The 13,260-nt window shown below is 41.2% G+C and overlaps 1 protein-coding gene across 1 annotated transcript in view; it reads right to left on the bottom strand.

Annotated features, from left to right (window-relative positions):
• Positions 1-516: 516 nt before the first annotated feature.
• Positions 517-13,260, bottom strand: part of sntg1 (syntrophin, gamma 1) — a 39,886-nt gene continuing 27,142 nt past the window's right edge. The window contains exons 11-19 of the mRNA XM_061693521.1: positions 12,496-12,626; positions 11,547-11,676; positions 9,376-9,414; positions 8,366-8,482; positions 8,011-8,082; positions 7,315-7,467; positions 7,119-7,211; positions 3,264-3,374; positions 517-2,408 (exon numbers count right to left, since the gene is read on the bottom strand). Coding sequence (XP_061549505.1) covers positions 2,223-2,408; positions 3,264-3,374; positions 7,119-7,211; positions 7,315-7,467; positions 8,011-8,082; positions 8,366-8,482; positions 9,376-9,414; positions 11,547-11,676; positions 12,496-12,626 — 1,032 coding nt within the window. The 3' untranslated portion in view covers positions 517-2,222. The remainder of the gene's footprint in view (positions 2,409-3,263; positions 3,375-7,118; positions 7,212-7,314; positions 7,468-8,010; positions 8,083-8,365; positions 8,483-9,375; positions 9,415-11,546; positions 11,677-12,495; positions 12,627-13,260) is intronic.

Raw genomic sequence — 13,260 nt, 5'->3', positions numbered from 1 at the left:
ATCTCTGGTGACGTCAGCAGTGTTACCTTATTACATTTTACATCTTCTTTCTAACTGAATAATAGCGGCAGACCCGACGAGTATAAGATGAATCATCCTATTATTTGCCAAAACCTCCCGTGTCCAAATTTGGCCAAGTTAATTTTTTCCAACAATCAATACTATTGGTCAGTCCCCATGTTGACAAATCTATAGTATTGAAAAGGGTAACAAAATCATTCTTGCGATATCTCAATGTTATTATTCATTACATATGACAATTTGAAATCTTGATCAAGATTTGAGCAAGAATTGTGGAAGTTATGATTTGCTTTCGCGGACCACATCAAATGATGTGGCGGGCCCGATCTGGCCCCCGGGCCTCGAGTTTGACACTCTAAGTGACTGCCCTGCCACGTCGCACGGGGTCTACTAGACGGAGCCATTTATTTAATAATATAATAATGTGAACAACAGTATTGAAGTCAGTAAAATTACGGCCCAACAAAGGAAAGCGTTCACCAACGAGCGGTGTTATAAAAGATCGCCTTTATTGATTCATGACACAGTAATTTGTTAATAAAACATTTGCAAAAAAATAAAATAAACTCTCTCATGAGTATTGTTTTGTTTGAAGGCTATTGCTGCCACCAACTTATTTCGTAAGACGCATTACACCGACTTCCTTTTGCTGCCATTGACCGTTCATTCAGCCCCCATCGGATCCCACTACTTTTGTTTTATTCACTGCAATTGATATCATTTTTCATATTTACAAGCTGGACTCCAAACTCACAAAGCAAACAAAATCATCATAGCTGATTTTATTTTTCTAAATTGGTCCATAGAGGGAATTAAAAAAAAAAAAAAAAAAAGGACACGATGAGTTAACTACCTACAGTACTTCTCAAATGAATCCCTCCAAATCATCCTCATCGTTCTTTAAGGTCATTTCAAGGTCAATGTTTATTTACATTATCATACAAACAAAAGTCAAACCTCTGTAATCAATCTCTCACATTTTGTTACTCTTGATGTACACGATGTGGACAAAAGTATTGGGACAAACGACACCCACAAATGATCAATACAAGACAAATCAGTGATTAGCTGCCTACCATGCACTCTCTTGACTTATTGTTTCTCGTGAACATAAATGATCCCAATGTTGCGATGATGCAGTAGTGCAAAGCAGCAACCCAAGCGCTGTCGTGACTATTTTAATGTTTTGCTGTAAACGTCCCTCAAAGGAACTATCCAGATATTTTGAAGAATTATAGTGATTTTCAGCATAGCATGCAATGTTGTGACTATTTGTGTTACTGCATATTGTCCTCGAAATTAACAACTAATAATATAATAATAATGAGAAGCAGAACACAATATTATGTTTTGCTGCAAACAGCCCATAAATGAAATTATCTCAGTCTTGCGATAGTTCTTTTAAGGAGCATAACATGCACTCTCATGACTATTTGATATTTGACTACAAACGGCCCTCAACAGAAACTATCCCAAAGTTGAAATAATGAGCAGCACACCATGCACTGTCATGACGAGCATATGTTTTGCTACAAAAGGCCCTCAACAGAAAATATCCCAACGTGATCATGGTGGTGACCAGCAGCATACCATGCACCGTTGTGACTATTTAGTTTTACTACAAAACAATCCTCACCAGAAATGATCCTGATGCTGTGCAAAAGACTGCGACAAGCAGCATACACTGTCATGACTATTTTACTATTTTGCTGGAAACGATGCAAGCTGATCTTTTCAATTTTTTTGTAATTCATAGCAAATCTTTCTCAGGGGTTTCACAAATCTGGTAACAACAAAGTATGAAATCCCTAATTGATGAACGCCAGGATTTGTCCCAAGACTTTTGTCCATATCGTGTATGTCCCCGCCCAAGTACAGGAAGCGTTTTAAATCCTCAGTAAAGGTTCATACAAAAGTAGCATCATGTGTCAATCATAACATCAATATTAATGTTCCAAGAGCAACAATAGAGTGAGTCCACTTAAAAAGATGTTGAAACCAATGCACTCTTGGTGTCCATGGAGTCTTTTTGTGAGGAGCTTCTTGTTCAGACCAGAAAGGCTTCATATGAGATTTCAGGCGTTTTCCTGAGGAACTCCTTGTCTAAAGTGTCTTCTTATGCATTTTTTTTTTCCCCTCTCTCATCCCATTCCATTCAGCGTCTGAGGCTACGGTCACAACTAAAGCGGAGACGCTCTGCGTCAAGTGTTCTTGCATTTCAGCTTGGGGATGTGCGAATTGCACGAGATGCTCGCCAGCGAAGGAATGCCGGCGTTGGCCGCCGCGGCCTGGCTCTCCACAAACATGGGGTCCAGGCAAGCCACCTTGGCGGCGAAGAAAGCGTGAATGCAATGAAGTACCGCAAACAGGTTGGAGAACTCCAGCTCCTGCGGGAGACCAATCGATAAATCAGGGTACACACATACCGATAAGCGGCTCGGATTTGAGCACCTCGATCTAAGTCAGCAAAAGCATAAATTACCGTATGTCTCTAAAAGATTATCCTGAGTGATTATCCGATGGTGTGCAGTGTGTTAAGAGTGATTTTTCCTCCCCAAACAGCTGATGATCGTATATGTCAACTGTTCAGTTACTTATGGCCAAGCCATGGACTACATGATTGTTAGGTGAAATGCATAAATAGCCAATTTGAAAGCTCGCGCTGTTGCCCAACGCAAATAGAGGAGCAACTGGTTGTGTTGAATGTATATATAATGTGTGTTACAATTCACTACAATTAAAATGACAAGAAAGAGTTTGGAACAGCAGTGTCGTTGCCAGATGAGGTAACGCATATGATTGTCACATTTCTTTTCAATATAACGACACATGGACACAGGACCCTTGGAGCACTTTATCAAGAAACTGAGGAAGAACATGGCAGTGACAGTACAATTTGTATGTACAACCCTTTCAAGGCCAGTGATAGTCAACAATCTCATGAAAAACGATAAATACGGCTCTAACTGAGCGTGCCTTCATATACCGTCTGAAGACGTATTCGTCTGTAACCTCGAAATGTTGTCGGTACCATCATAAACCAAGGACATCTTGTTTTTTTATTTTTTTCCTACCCGTCCGCGACCCGCCCAAAATGACGCAAGCCGATGATTTCCTCATCATGTGTGGTGTCTCTGACCTTTTAAAAATTGGTTAAGATGTTGAAAATATCGGTACGTGACTATATAGCCTACTCAAGCAAGTCACCGGCGATAAAACCCCATTTGTGGAGATTTACTTGCCTTTGCTTCAATAGATTTGGAGTCTAGATTTTGGAATAAAAACTTGATCTTGCTTTTGCCGTCATCTGATGAGCCTTTGAGCTGAGAGAACTTGTATCTCCAAAGGACAGCCTGGAATGTAGAAGGTCACAAGGCACATATCATTTGTTTGTTTATTAACGGATCATGAATAATGCATGTGTGACTCCGCATGACACCGCTTGTTGTGTTTTATTTATTTTATTCTTGTAGCCACTGAGCAAATAATAGCAGCAGAGAAAAGAACATGAATATGTATGTGTGAGGCATACACTAATTGTTTATGTTAGTGTAATCATCTGGAGGCGGAGTATTGCAATCAGCGCTGAGGTTTACAACAGGACTGTTGAAATCACCATAGAAATGTACAAAACAGAATCGCAAACCTGACACTTTTTATTCATTGTTTTGAATGCTACTCCAATGTAGTTGTTGCAATGTATGTGCAGTATGTGCCTTGCCATTGGCTGGTGACCAGTCTACGGCCTGCCCAGCCTCTCGTCCAAAGTCAGCTGGGATCGGCTCCACTTAGCCGTGACCCTTGAGGACGAGGACAAGCGCTATTAAAAAAAATCGATGGATGGATGTTAGGTTGAGGACCATTTGCAGTAAAATGTGTTAGAATGAAAGGGCATGGTAAGCTGCTCATTGCAGTGAATTCTAAAATTTAGATCGATTTGGCTAATGCTATGCGCAGTAAAACAAATTGTAAGTCATGACAGAGGATGGCATGCTGCTCGTCACTCTTAGTATCTCAAAATCTGGATATACTTGACTGAAGTGTATGTGTAGAAAAACATGTTGGAAAAGTCATGAAAGTGCATGGTATGCAACTTGTCGCTATTATTATTAAATCTGGATACCTTTGGTCGTGGGCCATTTAGGAATATAACAGCGTAATCACAACAGTGCTTGGTATGCTGTTTTTTTTTTCTTTTTCTCAACAAAATGTATTTGCTGTAAAACATGTTATGCTGCCATTCACTACTATTACCAAAGAATCTGGATAGTTTGTTTGAGGGTGATTGCAGCAAGAGACATTAAAATAGTCAGGACAGTGTATGGCATGTTGCGTGTCGCCTTGAGTTACAGAATCTGGATTATTTTGGTTGAGGGTCATCTACAGTAAAACATTAACCAGTCATAAAAAATATATTTTGATCGAAATAAGCTCCACACAGGAAGGCCTGAGGCCTGATTCAAAGCCAAAACTTCTTAAGTGTGAGGTTGACATGCTAACCACCACTTCACTGCGCTGCCAGATTTAGTAATTCATAGTGATGACTAGCATACCACGCATGGTCATGACTATTCCAGCATAACACTGAAAACTATCACTAACCAGATTTTGTAATTCATCGCAACAAGCAGCACGGCAAGCACTGTTGTGACTATGCCAACATATTTTACGGCTACTGCAAATACCCGTCAGATTCCAATTTTGTAGTTAATAGCAACAAGCAGCATAGCATACACTGTCGTGAAAATTCTTAAGTGTTTTGCTGCTGAATAGCTGCTTAAATGAAACTATGCAGATTTAGTAATAATAATAGAAACAAGATGACCTTTCCAATGTGTTTTATTATAAACGGCCCTCAACGAAAACGATCCATCTATTTATTTTCGATTTACCTTAACCTTATTAGGGTTGTGGGTGAGCCGGAGCCTATCCCAGCTGACTTTGGGTGACAGGCATTTTTTGAAATGTGGAAGGAAGCTGGAGTACCCGAAGAAATGGGAGAACTTGCAAACTCCACACAAGAAGGCTTGAGCCAAGATTTGAACCCAGAACCTCTTGACTGTGAGGCAGATGTGCTAACCACTAATGTGCCGTGCTGCCAGATGAAGCAATTCATAGAGAAGCATACCATGCATGGTCAAGACTTTTCCAGCATGACTGCAAACGGCCCACGACCAAAATCCAGTTTTGTCATTCATAGCAACAAGCAGCGTGTCATGCACTTTCATTATTATTCAAACATGTTTTACTGCAAATGGAAACTAGATTTTATCATCAATTAACCTTCGGTGGACACATATCGGCCAGAGGCATACAAAATGTGTTCCTTCCTGTCGCCGAGCAGAGGACAGAACTTCATGGGACTAACTTCCCATGCATCTGCTGATTCATGGAGAAGCACATATTTTACGCCTTAATTTATTGAGCACATCAACACTAAGTGCTCTTGGTCCATTAGGAAGAGTACAATGTTGGCATCGCGCTCGGCCAAGAAAAACGTTGGATTGTGTTTTGCTTTTATTTATCATAAATGACAATGAAAAAGATGCTTCGCTTTTATTGCTTTTTGTTTTATGTTGTTAAAAAGAAGCAGCAACTGATCGTGTCAAATGTGACGCTAACATGAGATTTCAGGTAAATTCACCAGTGGAAGTTATCACCTCTGATGCAAAGGTTTTGTCCTTCGTTCATATGGCCACTAGCGGGAATTAAACGGCTACGCCGAAACATGGACGAAAGGCCATTAAATTTAAGTACCGTTGTTGCGGAGTTTCCAGTCCTAATGTCAATTCGACCGTGTATGGTCTGTAAGCAATATTCTGAATACAAGTCACTTTCGCAGTGGCCCAGAATTATTCAGTCTATCAATGTACAGTATATTTGTTCATCTACAGTATCTAAGTGACATATAGTGAAGAGAAGAACAATGAAATGCTTCTTTCACAAGATGGTACAAATAACCTGCTGTCATTCATACAACAGAGTAAGTCATGACGTCCTGCGAGTACTGCAAATCAGCGTTGTGTTCAACTAAACAGGCCTTAAGTTCACATTGAGGAAGTACACTTTTGAGTAAATTGAAACTAGATCATCATAACTTCAATAAAATCAATTTTTGGTACATTTTTGTTTGGCGGTGTGATATTCTATAGATTTATTGGATATATTCTGTGGATGGAAAATATGTGCCTTGGCACAATAAAGGTTGGGAAACAATACCCGTGTTAATGCTAACAATGTGGTCGCTCGGCTCAAGTTTCTGAACGTGTATTGCTAATGCTACCACTAGCATTTTTACCAGCTCAGATCAGATTAATCCATGAAAGTGTAATGAAAATGCTCACATTTTTTACCAACTCAGATAAATTTAAACACTTATACTAGAGCATGTACCAGCTCAGATTAATTTATGAATGTGTAATGATAACACGAATGCTAACACATGCGCCGGCTCAGATGAAGTGATGAAGTGTGGTGCGAAGCTAATTTTAAAGTGAGCACGTGTATGCACTCAGATCAATTTATGGAAGTGTAATGCTTATGCTCGCATTCGGTGACATTTTAGATTCATTTATGGAAGTGTAATGCTAATGCTAGCACATGCTACCAGCTCAGATCAATTATGGATATGTAATGCTAATGCTAGCATTGGACTCAACTCATTTTAATTTAATGGTAGTACTTACACCAGTTTGTATTAATTTATGGAAGTGTCATGCAAATGCTACCATTTGCACCAATTCAGACTAATTTATGAAAGTGTTGCTGAAAATGCTAATGCTAAAAATATTCTAATGCTAAATACGCTAATGCTAAAAACATTTGCCAGCTCAGGTCAATTTATGAAAGTGTAATGCTGATGTTATCATTTACCACAGCTAAAAATCATGGAGCCTATGTATGTGTAATGCTAGCGCTAGCATTTGTACAGGCTCAGATCCATTTTGCTGGATTTTATGTCAAAAGCAAATCCCAGGTCATCTGATGCAGCAATTCTAGAGCATCTCTGTGAGAAAGAGCCTTAATAGTTCCCAGTTTTCAAAAACGCAGATTCCTTTCGTATCTTTGGTATGATGGTGATGCTGTCGTTCCCTCACCTTGGAAGCGGCGTCAAAGCACACAAATCCCATGCTAAAGTCCACTGTTAGTCCCATCAGGTGGCTCTCCATGATGCAGGCGTACGTTTTACACTGCGCAGGGGAAGAAGCAGAAAACAAACAAACTGTGAGAGCTAAGCAGCCGACGTCATCGCGACTCTCTCCCTTTGCGTGTAGCATCATCAATCTTGCCGACCTGTATCCGCTCCACTTCCAGGTAAGTGGCCATCCGAAAGGCCTTTTCCCAAACGAGCAGCTCAGACTCCAGCTCAACGCTGAAAAACATGTCCTCGCCGCTCTCCGTCTGCACGCTGAAGCAGTGCCTCCTCTTGTCCACCAGCTCATTGTCCTGACCACACAAAGAACACATTCTGTGTGGTTAGCAGTGAGATGTCCCAATTCACGCTAGCTGCAAGTAAACTGGCTGGCGCGTTATTTTGAATCCTACAAAGTTCCCGCTGCAATACGATCGGCTGCTGCGTCCAGGCCGGAAGTGCAGTCACTGACTCCAGTGTGGCGACATTATTATGAATCCAAGTAGCCCTGTGACAAACTAGATAGATTTTATTTTGTACAATATTTGGAATGGTCATCTCGTTTCATTCGTGTAGCGAATTCAGCCAGAATGCGGCAGGTGGGTACTAGTACCACTCGCGGTTCGTGTGCTCTCTCTAGTGGTATGCAAAAGAATCACTGAATTAAATGTTTAGTGTACAGTAATTTATTAGCCTTTTTGTATTTTGACCAAAGAATGGCAGAGACTTGGGAAGAACATGGCAAGTGTTTTAAATTGTGTGCGTGTGTGTGTGTGTGTGTGCGTGCGTGGGTTTGTGTGTGTGTTTTTTTCTTGTAATTTCCATTTTCTCCTATGGGAAAAAAAGTGTTGTCTTACCTTTAAAATCTTGCACATGATTTCATATACAGTAAAGCTTTTCTCTGCTCTGGTCCAGTCCCATGTTGTCACCTGTGAATAAAAGAAGAAACATTAATAAGAAAAGCAAACGAATGTTTGTTGAGGTCGGTTGCCTCGAAAATCTCGCTACATCATGATGCAGCTTAAATAATGAAGCAGCTTGTCACAAGGCCTCCTCTTATATTACGCCATCCACTCGCATTAGCATATTCCATTTACATCAATCTTTCCCGCATCTGCATTACAGCGCTTGTCATTATCACTTTACATAAAATGATGAGGAGCTTGCTCTTCAACTATGTGCGCTATAATAATACACTAAAAAACATTTTACCGGAGGAGCAGAGAACTTGAAGAGAGAGGAACCCCTCAAAGCAAGGAACTTTGGGGAGTACATTCGTTCCTGGACGGAGTCTTGCTCCTTTTCGTCGGCCCAGCCCATGTAAATGATCTGCGCCATTCGTTGTGTAGGAGAAAAAATGTGATGTTTAATGAGGAAAAAAACAAATGATTAGCGTTAAGATGTTGTGAAGGAGCACAGTGAGTGAATATGTCAACTATACAAAATATTACCCTTAAAAGCAAATAGCTTACAGATTATTCGATTTAAAAAAATTAAAAAAAATTCACAGGAGGTGCACACATACATGCAGTTGCACAGGAGACTCTTCGTAACTTCAACTTACAACCCAGGCTAAACCGAGCTCCTCCCGGAAATACAGAGCTTGTCTCTGTTAAAATGGATCACTTCAACATACTTCCTTGTTAGTGCACTGTACAACTTTGCGGTTTTTAGAAAACAAATTTTAGAAAACAAAAAAACGAATACGAATTTGTAAATACCGTGAACATGCAGGGCATCACTCTATGTTTTGAAAGCAGATTTTCAGGAGTTGACTCAAAGTTCAAATGCTAATGGTACGAAAATGCTAATCAGGGCTGTGACAGCCATGGAGAGATGAAAGCGGGAGGTTGGCGGGGGCACTAGGAGCTGTGCAATAGACAGACGTGACAAGTAAAAATGTTACAAAAAGGATAATTCGATTACATCAAGTGGTTCTGTGTGGCCGTCGAGCTAACATGGTTGCTGCTGTCGTCTGTTTGACAGATGACAGTTTCATTTGTGTCATGTAGATGCATGTTAGCGAAAGCAGACAACAGCACAGACTGACTGGAGGCAATTAAGTTGTTGTTTTTTCACCCTCCCTGGATTATGATGCAAAGATTTAGCTCGCGTTGCAACGCCTCGGCCCCAATGAAGCGTGTCCTTTCTCTGACTGGATGACCTGCTTTCGCTTTTTTAAAAAAAAATATGAAATACATTCATGAAATATCACTTTTTACCTGCTGGTTGACAGGAAAATTCCGGTTGATCTTCTTCACCTGTGGAGATCATCATTAATGCGTCATTAAAAGCAACTCATGAGACTCCAGCTCAGTCACCACATAAGGGCGCCAGGGATAGAGTGTGATGATAACCATAGACGAGGAAACTGATTGATTTATGGAAGTGTAATGCTCATCGATATGAATAAGTAGATATGACACGCCACTTTTGAGCTGCGTGCCTACGGCGACGCTAAGCTAGGAGGGTCAACGTCTACAAGCAATTTCTTTTGACTTCATGCTTGGCTTGTGCTTTGACATGCATCGTCAACTGTGGGACCCTACTGCATAGAGACAGCTGTGGGCTAAGAGGAATTTCCCACAGATCGACTCCAGTTTAGGTGTAGAAACATCTCAAGGAGGATCAGTGGAAACAAGAAGCACCTCAGCTTACTTTTGAGCTACATGGCAAATGCTGTGAATACTTTACTTTAAAAAAAAATAATAATAATTTCAATAAATAAATAGCGTTTTCATATTTTCATTATGGGGTGTGGTGTACAATTTTGAGCAAAAATTTATTTAATCCATGCTGGAAAAAAACAACCTAATGCGCTGTGTAATTGCCTTTTTTCAAAAATGGAACACGTATCTTTAATTTTATTTAACCTAATGATTTATTTAAATGTGCTAACACGTCACTTGATACTATTATTTCACAGCACTTTGGATCCAGAATGGAGTGTTCCACTCTCACAAGAGCAGCAGTTATGCGTGTATTTCTTTCAATGGCCTTCATCTGCTCCTATTATCTCCTCCTACACTTATTTAATGTTCACCCTCATCCAAATTGCTATCATTGAGGCACAGCGACACCCACATGCCTCTCCGCTGCTCTTATTGCTGCCCTTTAATTCACGCTGTGCTGTCACTTATACACCAGCACAAAGGTTTCATGCAAGATGCATTTGACACAACACCCCTACAATCTAAGATCATTTTACATTGTGAATAGAGAAATAGACTGAGGTCATAGGTAAAAAAAGTTGATTCCCTGTTATTTTAAGATAGTCAAACATTGTGACAGGTAACCACCAGCTGTATTCATTTGATCCACTACCCGGGATCATAGATATCATTCAAAAGCAACAGGGTTCTTCCTTTGATACTGAACAAAACTACCTCAATGATGTCACTCAAAGTCAATAGGGTTCATCCTTTGATCTAAACAAAACTACCTTGGTGTTATATATCACTCAAAATTAAAAGTTTGGAGGTCAGATAACAGTCCAAATCAACAATATCACTTCAAATCCAATCGAGTTCTTACTTTGACCAAAATGAAACTTCCTTGGTGGTCAGATATCATTCAAAATCAATAGGGCCCTTCCTTTGATATGGAACAAAAGTACTTTGTGGTCAGGTAGCAGTCAAAATAAAAAATGCCCTTCCTTTTGATCCAAACCAAAACTACTTTAGTGGTCAGATATCACTCAAAATCAACATCTTTTTAAGGTCGAAAGGGTCCTTCCTTGGATCTGGATCCAAAGTAACTTGGTAGATAGATACCAGTCTGAATCAATAATATCACTAAAAATAAATTATGTACTTCCTTTGATCCAGAACAAAAATATCCCAGTAGTCAACAAGGCTCAAGTATAAAAATCAATGACAGCAAATGGCCAAATTCTCTTGTCGTCATGGCGACGACATCGACGTAGGACAACACAGCCTCCTGGTGTCTTTACCTCTTTAAATGAGCGCTACGTACGGTGTGTGTCTGTGTGTGTACAAAATGTCCTCCTCGTCTAATGGACTCCATTACAGGGGTGTGTTGTCCGTGCTTGTGTACGCACACTGTGCACCTTTGCGGTCGCAAAAGGCCAAAGGAGCGCTCGATTGCTCGGTGAGTCATCCCGGTTTGTGCCGCGTCCGCTCCAATTAAGCGAGGCTCCATTATTTACCCACAGGAACCACAAAACACAGACACACAATCATCGCACCTCTCTCTGTAGTCGCGCTGGTGCCAGTGCCGCGGCTTAACGAGTTCCCTTTCACTCAGACGCATCCTGATACATGGAGCATTTTGCGTCTGATCCCTCCATACGAGAAGAAATACGTTATGCATCGTGCGACGCTGGCTCTCGCCATTCTCATTGGGGAGGGAGGAGAAAAGCCAGCAAGCTCACGTTGTGCTTAGTGAGAGACGAGATGTTGCCGCCGACAGCCTGAAGCCAGTCCAAGCGGTCTTCATCCGAGGGAAACTGGAGCACACCGCTGCACACCCCGTCCACGGCGACGACCTGGAAAGCATTTTTCCTTGGGGGGTGGGGGAGGGGGGGGGAATGGGGGTGGGGGGGGGCGACGTAGGACAAATACATACAGATAAAGGACGTGTGCAATAATAGCATCCCATCAGTGTAGGATACCTATTTCTGATTGGGGCTCATTTGGGCAAATTCACTAGTAGGAGTCAAGTTAGAAGGAATCAAAGGCCTTAACTTCGCCCCCAAAATGCTTCATTTGAGGAACAGGCCCTTCCAAGCCCCCTTTTCAAAGTAAATCCTCAAACTTCAGTTTTTGTTTTTTAAGGGAGCGTTAATGCTTGCCTGGTCTCAGGAACTTGGCAACTTGTTTTTTTTTATTTTATTTTTTTATAAGCCATGTTCGTAAAAATAATAATAATAATAATTTTACAGAAGATGTCAGATGTCTGAACGCTTTTTAATTTACCGTTACAAAAAAAACCGTCTGCATGGTTTGATAACCAAAATAAGGCCTGGCTATCGTCTCCTCAACTCATCTCCAGCACTTCTATTTCTGAGTGATCTCCTTTCTTCCTGTTAATTAAAATCTAACCAGCGCCTGGAGAATAGCTGATGTAGTGCTTAATATATATTTATATAAAACAAACAAGTGGGCTCCATTTAGAGTCAATGCACATTCCCGCTGCAGTGTAGCACTGATGGAGGTGTATCCAAGGACAGCTTAATGGCTCCATAAATCAAAGAGTCTGTGTTTAATACGTCCGTCCCAAAGCAGATGGTCCCGGCTGATGTGACATTAGCTCGCCGTTTAAATGAACGTACGGTGACACGTGATAAGCGGACGAGAGCGGAAGTCCCGTCGCCCACCTACCTGCACACGTCAGAGCCCGGCACGTGCTGGGAGAGGCGAGAGTGCAGCAACGGCAGAAGGCGCAGGTCCACCCATCTTTTCTCCCAGCGGAGGGCCGGGGACGCGGGCCACGACGAGCAGGACAGCGTGTCCTGCACGGGTGAGCGCCAAAACAAGACACGAGATTTGGTCGTGGCACAATATCATGATGATATGGTTTCGTTCCCATCCTGACTCTGAATCATTTTCTGAATGCATCTATCCTACATCATGTGATATTTGAGTTTAATAATAATAATAGCAATGTTTTATAGCGCTTTTCTGGACACAATTGCATGTACTATTCATTCACTTCTCAGTCACAACCTGGTGGTGGTAAGCTACTAGTGTAGCCATAGCTGCCCTGCGAAAGCCTGACAGAAGCGAGGCTGCCATTCTGTGCCTCCAACCACCACCAAACATCCAACCACATTTCAGGCAATGTGGATTACGTGTCTTGCCCAGGGACACAATGACGACGTGCTCGGGCGGGGATACGGTTGCAGGGTGTAACTCTTACCCTCATTTTTTTTTGTTTTTTTTTCCCATAAGTGTCCCAAAAAATAATGTCTTGTTTTCACGTTGTAATCATGAGACATTGTGTGTCGAATTTTAAGGGAAAAAACAAACTTAATCAATTCTGGAATACGGCTGTAACATAGCAAAAGGGAAAAAATAGAAGCTGGGTGAAACGTATTTTTGTATTTATTATTCTTACCAAATGTTTACACTAACTTTGCAACCTAT

This window comes from Phycodurus eques, chromosome 13, assembly GCF_024500275.1.
Source record: "Phycodurus eques isolate BA_2022a chromosome 13, UOR_Pequ_1.1, whole genome shotgun sequence".
NCBI classification, from domain to species: Eukaryota; Metazoa; Chordata; class Actinopteri; order Syngnathiformes; family Syngnathidae; genus Phycodurus; species Phycodurus eques.
This window is presented reverse-complemented; position numbering and strand designations above follow the sequence as displayed.